Here is an 18,647-nt window from a genome sequence, read left to right as displayed (position 1 = left end):
TAGTTGCCTCTACAGGCATGTAAGGGTCAGATGCATTCCCTGGGGAAACAGGGCAGAGTCCAAGGGCCTCGTGGCCATGCCCTGGGCCAGGCTCATCCGCTCCGGAGCCCTGCTGCTCACCCAGATGCCGGTGAGGGGCCCTGTCCCGTTCTGCTCTCCTTGCAGGTTTTGCAGCTAAAGGCGCTGCTTTTGTGCAATTTGCAAAAAAGTCTATTGAGTTCCTCATGCTCGGAGCATCTGCCCAGCTTGGACTTAAGCTTATTGCCTGAAGGAGTTTGTGCCCCAGTGGTTAATGGAAGAAAAGGCTAAAAAATGGCTTTGTTTAATCACAATAACATCCAACAAATGCTTGTGTGGCACAGGTTAGCTTTCTGTAAATTTGCGGAAAAAAACCCCATGCTTCATGCAGGTTCCTGTCCGCCTCGGAATCCTAAACTATGGCAGAGTCCATAAACGAGAGTGAGACCATTTCACTTTTCCATAAAGAATTAACCACTAAAATGAACACAATTCTAAGTGTCGTGAGACGCAATTAACCAGGACCATCTGCAAGCAAATCCAGAGAAACCATGTGCACGTTTCCCAGCAAAGGCTGAGGTGCCTCCTGCTGCTGCCGGTCCTGCTCCTGCATGATGCAGCAAGGCATTCACTGCCAGCGGGAGCTTGTCACGATTTGATGTTGTTCTCTGCCACCTTTGCCAGGACCTGAAGACCTTTTGTCACTGTGCTGCTAATACATAACACCCTGGGATGGCATTCAAGTGTGGTATAAATAGATGTACCTCTGCTATGTACCGATGTGCTATTAGCACTTTGCTGACGGTGCTTGCACAATTATGCCCGTGCCTGATTAAGGGGTTTAGAGAGAGTTATGTGATACCTGGGGATTTCTAGAGAACCTGAAGGTCTGTGGAGTGTTTTACTTGAGGTTAGCTATATTGTGTGGAGTGTAAGGAAAACACCACTGAATGTAAGAAAAACGGATTAGGAGGTTACTTGTGGACAGGTGGGAGGCCAGGCAGGAGGAGTTGTCATAAAATATTAGGATTTGCTGTTCTGGGGTATGGTGTTTTCCGCTGCCTCATGGCTGGCACACTGACATGGCACCAGTATCTCTGCAACTTGGGGACCAGCCGCCTGTGTAAGTCTGCACACTTTATGTCCCAGTGTCTAAGAATAACATCAGCAGGAACTGGCTCCATGACAGGCATCAGATCTCTCATCTCCCAGGATCTCCACATGAAGAGAAAAGAAAAAGAAAAGTAATCCAGACAGTTTCTGCCAGCCTGAGTGCAGGCTTTCCAGGGCTGCCTCCCTACGTTACATGTGTGTCCTCACAGACAGTCTCTATCACGGAGGACTTGTGGGTGCTCTCTGCTTCTGGGCTTTCCTCAGAGGCCTTCAACTGCCTCCTGAACTGAGAAAAGACTCTCCTCAGGGAGGAATATAGCTCCTTGCTCCGCAGGGCATAAATAATGGGGTTCACCATGGAATTGAGCAGGCAGAGGGTGCTGCAGAACGCAAACACTTTGCGCAGGTGATTGCTCAGACTGGCGAAGATGCTGTAGATCATGAGAACAAGGACTGGAGACCAGCACAGCACGAGGACAGTCAGCACTATGACAAGGGTCCTGGCCAGCATGACATCCATCCTCATCCTGGTGTTTTGCTTTCCTGCCTGCGCTTGGTGCTTCTCCATGTAGGCTACATGCTGGCGAGCCCTCCATAGCACATGTGCGTAGGCGTAGATGATGCACCCCAGCAGGACCATGATGAAGCAGATCCAGCTCGACAGATAGTTGTCATCCACAAACGGGAACAGCTTGGAGCAGGTTGAATTGAGTGTGCAGCAGTTCCAGCCCAGGAGAGGCAGGGAAGCAATGGCTGCACATGTCACCCAGAGCACCCCCAGGGCTATCCACGCTCTCTTCCTGGTCATGAGGAGCTTGTATTCGGAGGGCCGGGTAATGCAGATGTAACGGTCCAGGGCTGTCAGCAACAAGCTGCTCAGGGAGGCAGAGAAGGATGTGTTCACCCCTCCCAGCTGCAGCAGGAACATTTCTTTAGAGAAATCAGTTTCATTAAAGACATGGAAGTTAACAAAACTGCAGACGAAGATGATGCTGGCCAGGATGTCAGCCAAGGCCAGGCTGCTGATAAAGAGGTAGGAAGGCTTTCTTCTGGTCCCGGGGGAGGAGAAGATCAAGTACAGCACCAGAGAGTTCTCAGAAATGCACAGTGTCCCAAAGAGGCCACACAGCGTGGCAATGCTTATCTTCTGCGCTTGTGTGCTGAGGACCATGAAGCACTCCATAGTGTTCACACTGCATTTGGAGGTGTTTTCGTGACTCTTACAAATATCCATTGTAATTAACGGGAGCTAGGAGCTTGCAGAGGGCCTTTCTGCTTCCTTCTGTGCTTCTTCAGATGCTCTGAAAAAGACCACGGTGAATAGGACTTAGAGGAGCACAAGGAATAAATTGAACCCACTCAGACACACGCCTCCCTTTAGAGGGAGGCTAGTGAAAGGCAAATAGCCCCGGGAGACCTACTTTCAGGTCCACAGCCCAAATGCTGGAGCCAGATTCCACCCTTTCCCAGCAGAGATCCAGGCTTTGTCCCACCGGTGACTTAGCTGAGACCTGTTTGTCACAGCCTATGGGTACCACATCCGTAGTCCCTACCACGTCTCTCTTGGGCTGTTTCCTCACCACAAGAGGGAAGCAGCAACGCTGAGAATTGTACGAGTCCTGGGCCAGCTCTTACCAATCCTCCAAGATGCACTGCTCAGGGCTAGCAGCGATGGAAGGGACTGTGGATGGTGACACTGTGCCGTGGCTGGAAACAGGCCCTGGAGAACAGCCTGTCCGAGTGAGGCTGCCCCAGGAGATGGCTAGGATGGAGGACGAGGGATATTGCATTGCCAGGGACTCGGTGCAGTTCATCTGGGAGCACAAAGTGCACTTTGAAGCATTTACTCTTCACCAAAGCTGTTTGAACACATAAAATGACAAGACTGTTATATTTAAGCTTGCCTGATGCAGTTTTGTAAAGCTCAGCCTCATCAAAGTTGCGTTTCTCCTCACATAATCCCTGTGTTATGAATCAGTCAGTCCCATGGTCAGAGTGATTAAAAATTGTGTTTAACATCAATATTAGAGTGCAGGTTGGACAATTGGACATAAAAATGCAGACATACAGGAGTTAGACCACCTGAATCTAAGAGCCCTGGTCCATGCTCAGGATTGGGTCAATTCTATCAATACTTTTAGCTTCAGCAGAGATGTGATAGAGGGAAGTACTTTATTTTCCCTAGGCAGATGTTGAACTGCTTGGTGCACTCTGTGGCAGCAAAGTTGTGTTTTTCCTTTACGCTTCTGCAGCTTAATGCATTTAAATCCCTTCATCTTCATTACCCTGATGAGCTTGTCCTTCAGATGTTATTATTCTCTCATTCTGGCTCTTGATTGCATCCGTGCTTTAAACCAAATGTACTTTCACTGAGGGCTCAGTTGCGTTGTGTTGCCTCATGTAACAGTGGGAACAAGGTCATCTTGGACCAGATTACAGAGAGCAGATGAAGGGGTGGTTGTCGGATACACTAAAGCTGCCTTATTAGCCAAGGGATGCTGTGTCCCTGCTGCCATGTGCTGACAGGTTGTACTGCCCTGCTGCACAAGCCCATGGGACAGGACTCCCCTTCCCAAAAGCATCCACCTGGCGTCAAGTATCCAGGATCCCACATCCAGGCAATGGGACCATGAATTCCCACTGCTTGAGGAAATCACTCAGCTGACAGCCTTCCCTTTTCCCCAAAACAAACAAGTCACCGTCCCTCCCTCCCCTCAGGTCTCTTTTGAAAGAGGAAATGTCCAAAGCGTGCAAGCCACAGCAGACAGGACGCGTGACAGCTACAGCTACCTGGGGAGCAGAGCAAGTGCCCAGGCAGTGCAGGGGCTGAGCTGCTGCACTGCTGGGCTCCAGGCACATGTAGCCGACCATCTGCAGTTTCTCTGTTTTTTGAAATTCAGCAAAAGCAATGGCTGTTTTTAGAGGGAACAATAGCCAGCAGTGACCAACATGCTAGAAGCCTCTGTCTGCAACACCTTAGCAGTGGCACGTGTTTTATATTTGTCTTTGTTACTTCTTTCCTCACCGATTCCCACAGCCCCTGACACTTATCATTATTTTGGTGTTTTGCAGTAGTTGCAAAACACACCTGAGTACTTGAGGTGTGGCCCAGGAGGTCATGGAGAAGAGCCTGAGCCCCACGCTTTGCTCCTGCCTGCCCATTAGGCATTTGGTGCATATCATGGCCAGAGCAGTTCAACCCTGATTCGGATTTCGTGGCATATCACACTGGAGGAGTCCTGGACTTTGGGCTGCAATGTGGCTCAGCATTGCAGCAATCCTCTCTCCTCTTACATCAGGCTCTGGCGTGGGGTAATCACGCAGGGCCGGAGGTGTTGCACTTTAATCTCAGTGCTCTTGTTTCCTGCAGCTCTTCACAGAAACACTACAAGGGCAGCAGTAATTACTAACTGCTGTTATTAAATCTAACAACATTTTCTCCCTCCAGAGAGAGATGGATTTAATGGACAGGTGGACTTGGATGTATCTCAGGGCTCACCAGGGGCCACCAGGGCAGCAACTGCCTCCTTGAGTATCCGAACCTCCTCAGCCAAAACTCCAGTATCCAAACCAAGACATCTCTTAATTAAGCAGACTCCAGTATCACCTTGACATCTGTTAATTGCAGCCAGTATTCCCAGGACCATCTTAAATTTCAGTATCTGCAGCTGTACAATGTCTAAGAAACATACTTAGGAGCTTAGGCAGTGTCCTGAACACTAGGCAAGAGACTGAAGGCCAGCAAAATACTATCCCTCATGTTTTGTTTCTTGGGGAGAAAATTTGGTTGTAATGGCAAAATAACTCCAGCACTGACTGTTCTGGTACAGCTCTCTCCATTAAGCTGACATGATTCAGATAAGCCCTCAGGTTCGAAATACTGTGCTGGGCTCATAGCAGTCAGCCAGCCCAGACCTTCTTTTCCCGTATCTGTTGTGTCTCAGGCTGAATGTCAAGGACAAATCTCTTTGCAGTTTTGACTGAGTGCCCCCAAAATTTCCTGTCAGCTCCTGAGTCTGTGAGAGAAAGGATGGGGCTTTGCTCCAGCACAAGATTTCTTCGTAGGCTCCAGAGCATGAAAACAGGGCCAAAAAGCGTGAAAACAGGGCGAAAAGCCCCTCTCCTTGCACTGCCTGTCCCCCGCCCCCCCCTTTTTTTTTCTTTTGGCCATAAGGCTGCTTTTTCCTGCCCAAGGGACATTTTCCTCTTGTCAGATGGGCTCCTGGATTCAACCATTTGTTTGTTCACGCCTCCTGCTTCCTGCAGGCTTCAGCTCCTGGGAAACAAGCCAGCCCATATCTGGATCCCGGGGGAGAGCTGATCTGTGGCATCCTCCATGGGGCAAGTACCACTTCCAGGGTGAAGCCCCCTTCTGAGGGGCAGCATCTCCACCTCCCTGGGAATTACAGCCCTGGGCATGGCTGTGCATCTCCACCACAACCAGCCCAACAAGGCCAGAGAGTCCCTGCCTGATGGGCTGACATTTCAGCTCAGCAAGAAAGCATGAAGCAGCTTCTCACCCTCCTTTAGAGCTGGAGGGGCTATGGCACAGAAAAACTGATCCTGTGGAAGCCACAGGAGCCAGGCGGGGATTTCCTGGGCCTCTGCACAGGCTTAACTCTCCTCCCAGCACAGCAAAATGTCTCCAGCCAGCAGGATCTCCCAGGGTGGGGAATATTCTGCCAAAATAAAGCAATGGAAACCTCATCTCTTGCAATGAAGACCTCATCTCTTGCAATGGAGAACCCCCCCCCAGACAGCGCCAATAACAATAGCAGAGCCCCAGGAGGCAGCAAATGGAGGCAACACTGAACGAACAAGAAGCCCAGCTGTTAGGAACAAAATGCAGGTAAGACGTTTGGGAATGCAGTATATTTCTGATACATCCTCACTGATTGCAAAGTCTGCCCAGAAGCCGCAGAGAAACCTTCCTCTCGTTAAATCTGCTTGGGAACCCACTCACTTCAGCCTAATAACTCCACTGGCACTGGTAGAAATTAAATCTACAAGCAAAAAAGTCCTTTTCCATTGCAGTGGATTGCTGTGATTGATTTCAGCTGATTGATTTCAGCTGTCAGACCTACACTGACTTGCATGCAGCAGCACCGTTTCTGATATTACTTGGGATGGTTTCTGCATTTACAGAGACATCTCAGAATCCTTGTGATTAATAAGTTAACATACAGGTTGCTTAGATAATGTAAAATTAAATTTTCCTGCTGCAATCAGACAGTGCAATGTGCCTCCAGCACTCTGAAAGTGCTGTGGCCTTGAATATTTCATATCCAGAATTTCTGAGAGATTTCACCTTTACAAGAAAATAAAATGTCTTAAGTGATCACCTAATATGAATACACAAAGTGATTTATGCAAAAATTGTCATTAATCCTTGGACATTTCATTTGCTGAAAAAGCAAAATATCTTTTGCTTTACAAATATTTTAGTTTGTATATGATTTCTTGTTTTAGTTGCAGAAGTTTTCCCATTATTTTGGAAACAACTGTTCATCCTGGGTTTTCTCTCTGACCATATTAAATAATGCCGAGTGGAGTTACCTCCCTGATGCAAGAACTGTGTGGCATAAGTGGCATGCTGAAGATGATATGCTTTATTTCTTTTCAGAGTCCTGTTTTTGTCCATGTGTGACTGCTTGGGATCACAGCGTTTGAAGCACAGGGTGGGGTGAGTGCAAAGCAGCACTGTGAATGCCCATTCAGGTACAAAGCATGGCGAAACAGAGCTTCTCTCACTCCACCAAAAGCACCACGCACGCAGTCATAATAAACACTGGCTCGTGCAGAACGTTCAGCCTGAGAAACTCAGTATCACACTCATCTTTGCAAGACATTTGGTAATACCTCTGATATATCCAATGTTAATATTTCCTAAAATCAGCTGTAAAGAGTTAGTCTGCAGTCTGCTATTCAAACACTTACCTTTCGTGTTCTTGTTAAGCAAGCATTAATCCTAAAAAGCAATTTTCCCACCCTTAGCTAGACATTGCATTGCAGTTTATCATGAATAACAGCGTGGAACTCCCCGTGCAGTGGGGTCTCCCCAGACTGCCTGCATGCATGTCAGCACTGTGGTACTTGTGTCAGCACTCAAAGGCACGATGTGTTTTACTGAAAGAAAAAGGATCCTTGGCTGCAGGATCAGTTAGCAAACACAAACCACTCACCTCCTCTCGCTCGTGTTGTAGGCTGGGGATGCTTGGGGACTTCTCATCCCTCCAGCTCTCAGGGTAGTTGGTGCAGCTGCAGACAGTGACTGCTTCCTTCTCACATCACTTTTGGTTTCAGCTGGGTTTCTTGTACCATTCTGGTTTATTCCCCTGGGCTGAAAATCCATCAGTGCAAATCCTTCTTCTGGTTTCTTGTTCTCTTTTGCATTCTTTCAGTGAATGTGTGTCAGGTTTTCTTTCCTTCCCTTCCCAACTTCCCCTCTGGGTCTTGTGTTCTGCTTCTGACTGCCAGTACCACATCTCACAACCACCCTAACCCTCCACCTTGCTGAAATAATTTGCTCATTTCCTCTGATCCCTCCATGTACCTGCGGTGTTTGAGGTACGAGACGTTCAGGGTCTTTTCCTGATTTCTCTGGGGAAGTGGAAGAGGAGGGGAAGGAAAAGAGCTAGAAGCTGGACATGGAAAAATCTGGATATACATAGCTGTGTGCAGGTCTAAGGGCAAGCTCAGAAATCTGCCGTCTGCTTGCCAGCCCCATTAGCAGCAAGAACCCCTGCTCGTTGTGCTCCTGAAAGTAGGCAAGCCACTTCTTTGTACACAAAGGTGCTCTGCTAATGCTGGAAGAGTAGGTGATTTTCCTTCTGCAAGTGGAAGAGGAAGGAAATGGCTTAAGGTCTTAAATTACACAATCACACCCCTGTGGTCATGGTGGACCCAGAGCTGCAGAGGCTGAGGTCTCTGCTCTACCTGCTCTCAGCTATCCTTCCTCACAGGTAACCACTTCCCCTCAGCTTGGCAGCAGCAGCCTGTAGCTGGTTATTTGCAGGTTGTGCTGTTGCTGCTGGAAAGCAGGGACAGCTTCTGGGTGACACCAGAGCACCTGTTTGCCTGTTACTCCAGGCTCCATGTCAATGGGTAGAGCCAAGCTGGCCCAAAATCCCAAAGGAATTAGCCACGTTATAATTGGGTAAAGACCATGCAACCTGTAGTGGGGAGCATATGCTGCACTGGCTGCAAAGGGAAGACCGTGCTCCTTAGGCCCCGGGTACAACCTGCCCTGCCATCCTACAGAGCGGCTGGGACCTTCTGCAGCCCCGTCCACCTGTCTTCTCCCAAGCAGGAGCTCAACCTTCCCTCCTGCTTAGGTCCCAGTTCCCACCATTCGGTGGCTCCTTGATGGCTTTGAATAGCAGCTACATCTGCTGCTCTCCAAATCTTTCCTTCACGTATTTCCCCTCTACCATTTGTGGCCCAGGAGTTTCCCTGCAGCTGCTGGCGCTCAGCTGTGCGCCTGTGTTCAGCAAGGCTCGGCTGCCCTCTCCAGGGGAGCGTACAGCACTCATGGGGACATCGGCCTGCGAGTGCTTAGGAAAGCGGTAGAATTGAGAACCCAGCGCTTCCTCTTGGCCCCTGGCCAGGAAAACGGGGTTCCCCAGCGCACCCGGGTGCTCAGGCACGGCTGTGACTGGGGAACGATCTGACCCTTTCGATGTTGCTCAGGGCTGGGCGGTTTTGAAAGCCCCTCTCTGGATCTCATGTGTGGAAACCAAAACAAAGATGAAAGGCATCACAGAGTATTCTATAAGCAAAAGAGGCAGGTTATCAGCAGTCTAACATTAAAGATATTATTAAAAATAACAGCTTGCATTTCAGTTCCCATGAACTGTCAAATTTTCCTTTGCTAGACCAAATATGAGACTGTAAAAAGCAGTAAACCCCAGAAAGATACTTTATACTATTCCCTGCTCTGTCACAGCTTCACACCTAGCAGGATCCTGTGAAATACAGACCCAAGTTTCCCCTATCTGGAAAGAGAGCTGTTCCATCAAAGGAGTGCGTGTTGTAAGAAAAAAAACAACATTACTACTGCAGCATAACTATAAACTTGTAATTTTATTTCTGGACTCTCTTTTATAGCAAAAATTGTCCTGCCAGATAAAAGAAAACCATTAAAGGCTGACTTTAATGTAAGTGCTATTTGTTCCCCTCTAGCTTGGATTTTTTTCCCTTAGCATCAGCTGCAGCTAACACAACTGTTAATAGCCCTGCTTTGGAAAAACCCCTGTACCCAGGGTCAACATCTGAGATTAACAGTCAGCTCCATGTTCCCACAAAGGTTGTGTTCTGCTTTTGTCTTTTTGCCTGCTAGCCCTGAGCAGAAGTACAGTCTGCTGTACTTCATAACTACTGGGAACTAAAGGAGCACCATCACTGAAAGAGAGCTTTAAGAGCTGGCCAGGTGGGCTTTAAATGGCCTGTCTCACAGCTGGGTGGAGTTGCCTGCATTCCGTGCACCTGATTTTACGGTATTTAAGCCAGAACCATAATTAGGTACAAATAAACTGGAAGGAAGTAGGTAGGAAGTGATGTTGGTTTTTGCTGAGCTCTTCAGAACAGTCTTAGCAGCAGTTTGTATTTCTTGTTTTGCTGTCATTAGCTGTACCAGAGCTTTCGAAGTGTGTGAGGCTGAGCAGAACTGGCAAGTAGAGGAGGTGACCCTGGAAGGGATGCTTTCCTGCAGGCCTTGTGCAGGTACTAGCTCTGGCTGTGGAGGCAGCTGGCTGGTAGGCACCATATCTTACTGGGGCGTGGGATGGGCTGGGGCTGCGTCTAGGTGAGCTGCTAGCTCTGGTGCTGAGCGTGCTGGTGGGAAAACTCAACAAAAAGCTGCGCAGGCAATGGGAAAAAGGGCTCATGAGCTTGGTTTTGCTCAGTAGTAGTGTCTTTGTCTCCAGAGCAGCAGAGAACAATCCCTGGGGCTGCTGTTAGGAAGTGTTGATGAGGCACTTAGTCACCAGCACTTGCAGAAAGTGTGGCTTGCCTTGTATTTCTCTTTGGTGTTTGTTGGGGTTGAAGTTGAAAACTGAGTGGCCCAGATGGGGCTGAGGGTGGAGGCATTGCTCATGTTGATAAGGATGAATCAGAGAGCTAATTGTGACTTTATACCTCACTCGTAGAGGAAGTACTCGGAAAAAACCAGACATGCTGTCCGGTATAGCATAGCTCATGAAGCAAAGCAGGGCTTGTCTTATCAATTTGCCCTCTGCCCCTGAAAGGCAGTGCCTGTGTCCTGGGCAAGCTGTCCTGCTGGAGAACCACCTCTGCTTGCTCCTGTGTAGTGAGGTGTGTTGAGGGTGGAAATGTTTTTCCTGCTGCTAGGATATGAACCAGGCATATTGATTTAAATGGGCTGAAGGTTACTGCAGGCTTTTGTGACTCGGTGCTGGTGTGGATTTGCACACAGAACTGCTGAGAAAAACCTACAGCGTGTGACTAGGAGTCATCCCTGGATGTGCTTTTATTTACGAAGTTCCAGCATCAGCTGCAATGAAGCTGCCTCAGTAAAAGCCCTTTAAACTCCCCTGCGCCCTAAGGCTCGGGGCTTGGGTAACAGCTCTTCAGTGAGCTGTGCGTCTGTCCATGCTGTTTTCACTCTTGGTGCTGAGTTTGTTGTGTTCTGTGTATATGTATATATACAAATCTGCATGCTGCCATCATGCAAAGGAGGTGTGTTCTTGGGAGACACTCCTGAGCGTGTAACCAGTTTCAGCAGTGCAGAGGAGACTTGGTAGACATTGGATTAATTTGTATCTACTGCTTATATAGCAACTATCTTTAGATATCCTGCTTCTTTATTTAACAACAAACTTATAAGGCGCTTTAAGAAATTAAAGTACATAGTTTTATTGTGTTGCTGGGGTGCTTGCCTTGTACTTCTCTATTTCCTTTGGAGAAATTTAAATATCCACCTAGTTCCTGTAGATCACTGCTATAGATTTCCTGAGCTTTATTTGATTGAGAAACAGGGGTCTTCTGCCAAACAGAATAATAAATGATATTCTAAATGTTACTGTATACTTAATACTTTTGTGTAGATTTCTAAAAAAATACAAACTCAGCACATTTCCTACATGAGGAAAACTTAGATTGTTACCCTGTTTGGTTAATGTTTGGCTCAGAAATGTCCAACTAGTTTCAAGCATGTCATGGGACTCTTAGTAACCCCAAGGCGTTTACTTTGTATGGCTCTAAAAACCATACACCACCGGAAGCTTGTCACCTGTGGAATAAAACAGGGGCAATGGTTTGCTATTGACTTGGCAAATGATTCATCTGTGCTGCTTATTTCCTGCAGCATCCATCAGTGGGTAGTTCCACTGAAATGCTCTGGCGTGAATATGTGCATGGTTAGATCCATCTCGATCACAGCTGGAAGCATTTCTGTTTGGGGCTAATGAAGCTCTGGGGGCTGTCTTCACTGGAGCTTCTGTGCAAATTGCTAGTTGTTGCAATGCCAGCGCAGATGGAACTGCTTCCCTGGGCTGGTATTAACATTTGCTGTGAGAGGGAGTGGAGATACTGAGGGAAAAATAATAGTGGCTAGGGAAAACCTTGATGTTGTCACTGTGGCAGCAGTGGTGGAGGGCTGATAGGAGGATTTGAGCAATGTAGATCCTACTGAAGAAACTGGCTCCCTGGGAACATGAGGAAAGTCGGTAGTTACTGCAATCTGCCTGGGATTACCTGAAGGAAGCAGAATAATCCAGACTGAGCAGACACTTTCACAATAGAAGAACCACCACGTATAATAGGTTGTAGGAGCACATAACAAAGGTGTAGTGGAGCTGAGGTCACTGAGTCTGTGTTGCCATGTGGCAGCACACAGCAAAGTCAGGCGTAGAGGTACTGCCCTGTTCAAGCAGCATGTTTGAGGTCACTACCTCTTGGACCTTGTCTTTAGCAGATGGAGGGCTGCATGGCATCAGTGGCGGGCATGAGCTGCTCTTGGAGGCAGCTCTCATCTTGTTGCAGCTTAGTCAGTCTGCCCATGAGTTACTGAGGTGAATGTAGCACCATAGGCTTTGGAACAAGAAGTCTTGTGTTGAGGCCGTTGAAGAAAAGAAAGGGGCTTTAAAAATCATTATTTGAGGGAGTTAAGTAGCTTCTCTTGAAGGCATCTCAGAACCTGATGATAAGGGATCAAGACCAAACCCTGGGACCGAGTCTGTACTGTGTCTCCAGGACATGGCAGGCATTTGAGAGCTTCTGTACGTGTTAGGGATACTGTAGCTCTGGGAATCTCTTTCTTCCACTGCAGGAGAGGAAACCTGCCCAAGGTTTTAGCAACTGAACTGTGAAGGATGGGTAGCTTTTTCTTTACTTGCAAGCTGGGCATTGTGGTGTCTTGGATATTCTGGACTGCCTGCTCTTTTGATCTTAAAAAGTACCCTTTGCATTCCTGCTTGAACTCTGACACAATTTACTGTAGTATTCAACTGGCTTCCTGGTGTGTTTCAGTCGAACAGTTTCTGCACAAGTACAGGATTGCTTTATCACTGACATTTCCTGCTCCCTTCTGGCTAAATGTGTCAGCCTGACCCTAAAACTAATTCTGAAAGACAAGATGTTTTTTGAAATAGCTAAAAGATAGCGAGGGAAAACTGCCAGACCTTGTGTCATCCTTGATCTCAACTGAAAAGTACATGGCTGTTCTGCTCCCCAGACAAGAGAGCACATTTGCAGCCAGTAAAATGCTATTTCTAAATCTTAGTGACATGTCCTGACTTTAAAAACATCTACACACAGAGGTGAGACAATTTTTTAGCAGACATAAAGACACTAAAGATAGAATCAAAGCAAAAGTTTGCTGATTTGCATTATAGGAGAGCTGTTTGAGATAATCAGTGGAATTTCAAGGCTGAAGTGTTTGGTTACAGCAGATACTGCTGCCTTCTAAATGAAAGCTCCTAAAAGGATCTTAGCTGTAACACTGTGCCAAGAAATACAGAGCAAAGGGAGGAAAACAAATTAATCTCAGCTTTGTTTGTGAAACATACAATAAGGAACATGAACAAAGGTCTGGGTTTGGTTATGTCAGTACATCTTGTACATTAAAACAGATCATGTATTTTTTTTTCAGTAACACTGCATAATGAAATACAAACTTCTTAAAGATGCAGCTTTTCTTTGGAGTACTTATCGCTGTCCTGTTATTGCCTGAAGACCCCATGATGGGTCAAAGCCCTGTAATACTAGCTGCTGGTCGGTAAGAACCCAGCTCTTTTTAAAAATGGTTTACAGATCAAGGAGGAAAGCGTAATTCTGCTCTGAATGTTCATGCATTGCTTTTAAGTGTTTCCTCCCCCGTCCTGGTGTTTAAACTGAGTTAGTTGTTTTCTATTTTCTTTTGTGGTTTTGTCCTTAATGCCGTGTACAGTGCTTGACTGGCCCCTCCGTGGTGGGCAGGGAGCTCTCGAATGTACAGGTTTATGCGTATGTAATTTTCATTCAGCCTGTACATGGTAAAGGCTAAATCTCGTGGGCTTCGGTGTAAACGAACCTTGAGGAAAAATTTAGAGTATGTGGCTCTCCACACAAACAGCAGCCGGCGCCGGGGGCTCTGCTTTGGCACCCCTTCACTCAAACAGCAGTTCAAGCCTGTGGAAGCTTTTTCCCTTCACGCATTTCCCTACGTTTTGACATTAAAAATATTTCTGAATTATTTTTAATTACTTACATTTGAAAAAATCGATTAAATAAATGGAGGTGCGGGCCTGAGGCACCCCAGCCGCTCCCTGTGGCGATGTGGAAGCTGAGGGGATGTCTGCGGGGCTGGGCTTTGCTCTTTGTGCGCTGTTCAGACCCTCTTCCAGCCGGAGCGATGGAAGGGGAATTTTTGTTCGTTATTTTACCTCTAAAGCACCAGGCGGCCCCTCACCTTTTGTTGCTCTAGCTCCCGAGCGACGGGGAGAGGGGGGGCGCTGGCCCGGGGCCCTCAGGCTGCTGCCGCCTCGCTCCCGAGCTGCTCCGCGCTGAGGCGATTCAAACGGCAGCCTCGCCCGCCCGCCCGCCGCGGCCAGTCTGCCCCGGGCCCGCCCGGCAACAGGCGGGGCTTGGCTCCCATTGGCGGAGGGAGTAGGCAGCGCGCTCCTATTGGCTATAGCGGGGTGGCCTGGGCAAGGGGGGAGGAGGATGGGGGTGTTATATGGCGTAGAGAAGCGGCCGCCATTTTGTGTGGGAGATAGGGGGGCAGCGGACTTGGCGGAGCGGTTTGGACTGAGTTTTGCTGGGGGGGGGTGTGTCGGAGCGTGACGGCGGAGCTGCGGGGTCGGTTCCTAAAGGCCCGTGTGTGTGTGTCTGTGCTTGTGGGAGAACGAGACGGACAGAAGTCGGTAAGGGAGGAGCGGTGCGGGAAGGGCCGGGCGCTGCCGCCGCCATGTTGTGCTCGCCGGGCTGCTCCATTGTTGGGGAAACGGGGCCGGGGGTGCCCGGCGCCCCGCGGGGTCAGGCGGGGCGAGGGGCCGGGCTGTGTAGGTGAAAGAAAGGAAGAAGTTTGAAGCCGAACAGCTGGAGCTCTGGCAAGAGCCAGGCCTGTGAGGGCCGCTGCCGCGGGAGCAAGGAGCAGCTTTGGATTGGGCTCCTGGCGTTACCTCGGCCCTTCGTTTTCAGTAGCAACAAGGCGAAAGCTGGAAATGAAGATGAGCGGCTTCTCCTGGAGCTTTTGGGGAGAGATGGACTGGGGGTGCTGGTGGCTCTGCAGGGTGACACGTCCATTACGGGGAGGTGAACAGATAGGAGCGCTTTAAGATTAAAGTCTTAAAAGATTTAAGGAGAGGATGAGCCACGGGCGAGCTAATAAGGAATTACTTTGCTAAGGAAGGTGGAAAAACCCCTCAGCTGGCAGAATAGAGGTGGAGCTGTGTTGCAGTGGCCGGAGGAGGGTTTTGGGGTGCGGTTGGTTTCGCTGGGGGCAGTTTGTGTGCCCAGGAGGTCCCCTGGCCTGCCCCGCAGATGGGGGGGGGGGGCACTTTTCAGGGAGGGTTTCTTTGTGCTCGAGAGGGATGCGGTGAAGCTCTAGTTTCCCAAGATTTCATCCCGAAGTATTTTCCATTGTATTTTCTTCCCCCCCCCATTAAAAAAAAAAAAAGGATCTTGCTTGCCTATTAAAATACTAAGGTGTATATAGAGAGCATGATAAAAACGCTGTTCTTTCTGAAATGCTAAGTATGATAGTGAAGTTTAGAGAGTAAGATAAATACTGCTGCGTGGTTTTTGTTTTTTACGTTTGAAGAATCATGTCATCTTCAACAAAAGAGACACAAGTGACTTTATGAATTCTTTGAATTATTTCAGCTTTTTCTTCCTCCCCAAATTTGGAAGGGAAACAGTTGTTTCCTTAACCTGAATTCAAACTTCATTCTCATTTATGCAGTGGGACTACTCCCTTGGAGCTTCTGTGCCGAGAATCCGATGTTGGCCTCGGCTACCTGGCTGAATACAGCAGATCAGCCCATGAAAACTTCTATTCCTAGCCAAAGGAAGGAGTCCAGCAAAAGACAACACCTACTTTTTCAGGCTTGGAAGCAAGAAAGGGGGCAAGAGTTGGAGAGTGTGGAATCTGAGAAGACAACAGAAAGGTAAATGGGGGTGGGAGAGGAATGGTGGACTGTAGGAGAGTCAGCGTGAAGGTGCCAGCTACTGTGTGTTGGTATCTTTGGAAGTTCATTTACAAGCAGCTGCTTTCCTTTTGAGGCTGTTTTCGCCTTGGGGTTATCAGAACAATTTTGGACTTTACCAGAAAGACTGGGGAGTGTAACAGTGCAACCTTTACCCAGATCTTCAGGTGTAAAAAGCACGGTTTAAATGTCTTCAGGATTAAGTACTAACACCTTAAAATTTGGCACTGTATTGTGCAAACAACACGTCTTTCACATTCTTCCAGTAACGCCTTTTGTTGAGGAGAAAGAAGTGGTGTGTTTAGTAGTTGGGCTGCCTGGAGGACCAGTGTTTTCAAAACTAGGTGGACAGAGCTGTGACTGTTAAGGGGGCTGCGGTACAGTTGCTGAAGGATGGACTGGTGTATGACGTGCTGGTCATAAGCCGCTGTAGTCGGTGATTTCCTGCTCGGAAGATACACTGCATTATAATTCAGTTCTCATGAGTGTCAGCTGAGTTCTTGGGTACTAATGAAGCAGCTTCCAGTAAAGGAGAAAATAATGCTACTTTCAATTGATACAAGTTTTGGTTAGATTGATTTCAGTCCCCTTATTTAGAACCTAAACATTCTCTGAAATGTTTTCTGCCAAAATAAAATAGTAATGCAAACTCCACCGACTATTCCCCCTGTTTTTACAGGTGACGTTTAAGTTGAAGATGGGTGGTGGAGAAAGATTCAACATTCCAGTTCCCCAGTCTAGAAATACCACCAAGAACCATCAACAACTTAAAAACAGGCAGAAGAATAAAGACCAGACTTCGCAGATGAAGACCTATATGAAGAAAGAAAGAGGACATGGATGCAACTCATCATCTGGTGCATGGCAGGCCATGCAAAAAGGGGGAAAGAACAATGTTCATTTTGCCAATAATCAAAATTGGAGTCCTACTTTATCGAATCGCAGCTTGTTTTTCACACCTCAAACCAATCAGAACTATGCTGGAGCAAAATTTAGTGAGCCACCCTCACCAAGTGTTCTTCCTAAGCCACCAAGCCACTGGGTACCTGTTTCTTTTAAACCTTCTGATAGAGAAATAATGACATTTCAGCTTAAAACATTACTTAAAGTCCAGGGTTGAGATGTAACTTTCCACATTTTTAAAGTTATTTAAATTTACAGGGTTTCAAATTTGAGAACTCATTCCTAACTGCATATGCCCAGCTGTACCGAACTAGATGTTCTTGCTGCACATAGTCACTTGGTAGAGAAGGGCGTGGAAGTTTACATTCCCCTACTGTTTTACCTCAAAAGTTGTGTGCTGGGTTCACTCCACTGTGAATTAAGTATTTTCCTCTATAATCGACCTAATCAAATGCTGAACAGTCTCCATATACTGTATTTATTTTAAGAGTAAATGGGGCTGTCTCCTAAAATTGAAATTGTGACTACTTTTTGGAATGGTGTTAGAAAGCCAGCTTTTACCTAACAATGCGGCATTAACTGGAAAAAACCACCGCACTGAAGTCTTTAGTCAGGTACATTGCTGCTTTTCAAACTTGTGTAAAATTTGCTAGTTAAATAAAAAGCAGAGGAGACTTCCACCTTAGGCACTTAAGTTAAAACATTATTGTCTTATTTATACCTGTGAGCTTTATTTGGCACTCCTGAATTGGTGGAAAAGCCTGTGACCAAACCTGAGGTGTAGGAAGTATGCTGGTGTGTGTTCTTCAAAGGATGAAGAACATGTCAGGCAAATTGTAACGACCTCTAGCAAGTCAGACTGTGCCAACTAATGACAGTGCATTGCCAGGTGACTGCCAAAAAACTTAATTCCGATTGCACTGATGAGTTCTAAAATGCATTTTTTTATATATATATATATATATATTTTAAATTGTGAAAAAGGTGGAGTAGTTAGTAACTTAGACTGGTCTTAAATTGGTTACCCTGTAATAATTATTTGAAGTTATGGTAGCTTGTGGCAGGTATTAAAATGTTCTCATAGGGAAGACAGAGCCATGTATATAAATGTAAAACTTTGTAGCATATGTAAATTTATGCTGGGCTTTCCTGCACAGAAATATTTTTAGTATGAAACTGCTGAATGTAAGATGACCATGTTGAATACATGGCCAGATTAAAAAATATTTTGTTAAAAAAAAAGACACTTGTGGCTGTGCCCTTGCACTTAACATACAGTGAATATGCACGTTTTACTTGGTTGTGAGCTCATTTTTTAAAGTAAACTCAGTGAAAGAGGCTTATTTGGAATTTTTTTAATAAAATAAAATTAAAAAAAAAACCCAAAAAAAGTGCTGCTCAAGGTAAAGATACTCATGTTTGGAATATGTAGGAGAGGTATGTATGAAATGATGAAAAAAACACTTTAAGGTGTTCAAAATTGAATTGGGTGTTTCACAAGAAATGCAAATGGTAGAGGTTGGGTGCTGGAGTAGAAACCCAAGTATTGGAACAAGTTTTGTGTTTCTAAACTGAATCAACGCTGCAATGTTACTTTGTCCCAGTATTTGCTAAAATGTGTCAACTTGGGGATGGGGAGGGGGCAGTTGCCAGCAGGCACCTTTTGGCCTGTCTCAGTTCTGAACTGCAGTGACAGAATCAAGGTTATTTTGAAATGTGGGAATGACTGGAAGTGCTTTAACTCGGGACGGGGAGTTTGCAGATCACGAAATGTTGAGATGTCTTTCTGTACCTTCAAAATGCATTGGCAGCTGGTTGAATGTTTACAAATCTATTGCTATTGGCGGTCTTTAAACTTGTATTTTTGCAACCTGGACCTTACCAGTGTGTGAGCTGTATCCCAGTTACAATTATGTAGACTCAACTTCAAATTGTCCATTACTAATGGCATTTGTACAAATTGGAAAC

The 18,647-nt window shown here is 46.8% G+C and overlaps 2 protein-coding genes across 8 annotated transcripts; one reads left to right on the top strand and one right to left on the bottom strand.

Moving 5' to 3' along the window:
• Positions 1–306: 306 nt before the first annotated feature.
• Positions 307–7,721, bottom strand: CNR2 (cannabinoid receptor 2). Of its 6 annotated transcripts, none has more exons than XM_056331626.1 (3): positions 7,314–7,721; positions 2,553–2,990; positions 307–2,432 (listed from the first exon to the last, which is right to left on the bottom strand). In XM_056331626.1, exon 3 carries the CDS (start codon positions 2,363–2,365, stop codon positions 1,316–1,318), a length of 1,050 nt encoding a protein of 349 aa, XP_056187601.1. In that variant the 5' UTR covers positions 2,366–2,432; positions 2,553–2,990; positions 7,314–7,721; the 3' UTR covers positions 307–1,315. The 6 variants fall into 6 exon arrangements, with proteins under 6 accessions (XP_056187601.1, XP_056187599.1, XP_056187603.1 ...); XM_056331624.1 differs by having other exon boundaries at positions 2,767–2,990; XM_056331628.1 differs by lacking the exon at positions 7,314–7,721 and adding an exon at positions 7,069–7,307 and having other exon boundaries at positions 2,767–3,016.
• A 1,991-nt stretch (positions 7,722–9,712) lies between these two features.
• Positions 9,713–17,921, top strand: PNRC2 (proline rich nuclear receptor coactivator 2). Of its 2 annotated transcripts, none has more exons than XM_056331659.1 (3): positions 9,713–9,852; positions 15,533–15,737; positions 16,456–17,921. In XM_056331659.1, the coding sequence occupies exon 3, from the start codon at positions 16,474–16,476 to the stop codon at positions 16,894–16,896; it is 423 nt and encodes a 140-aa protein (XP_056187634.1). In that variant the 5' UTR covers positions 9,713–9,852; positions 15,533–15,737; positions 16,456–16,473; the 3' UTR covers positions 16,897–17,921. The 2 variants fall into 2 exon arrangements, with proteins under 2 accessions (XP_056187634.1, XP_056187633.1); XM_056331658.1 differs by lacking the exon at positions 9,713–9,852 and adding an exon at positions 14,335–14,492.
• Positions 17,922–18,647: the final 726 nt, after the last annotated feature.

This window comes from Falco biarmicus, chromosome 3 (genome assembly GCF_023638135.1).
Source record: "Falco biarmicus isolate bFalBia1 chromosome 3, bFalBia1.pri, whole genome shotgun sequence".
NCBI lineage: Eukaryota > Metazoa > Chordata > Aves > Falconiformes > Falconidae > Falco > Falco biarmicus.
The sequence above is the reverse complement of the archived record's forward strand: the minus strand, read 5'-3'. Positions and strand labels throughout refer to the sequence as shown.

Coding starts and splice junctions, on each gene's coding strand:
- PNRC2 (XM_056331659.1), top strand. CDS start 16,474: ATGGGTGGTGGAGAAAGATTCAACATTCCAGTTCCCCAGTCTAGAAAT.
- CNR2 (XM_056331626.1), bottom strand. CDS start 2,365: ATGGATATTTGTAAGAGTCACGAAAACACCTCCAAATGCAGTGTGAAC.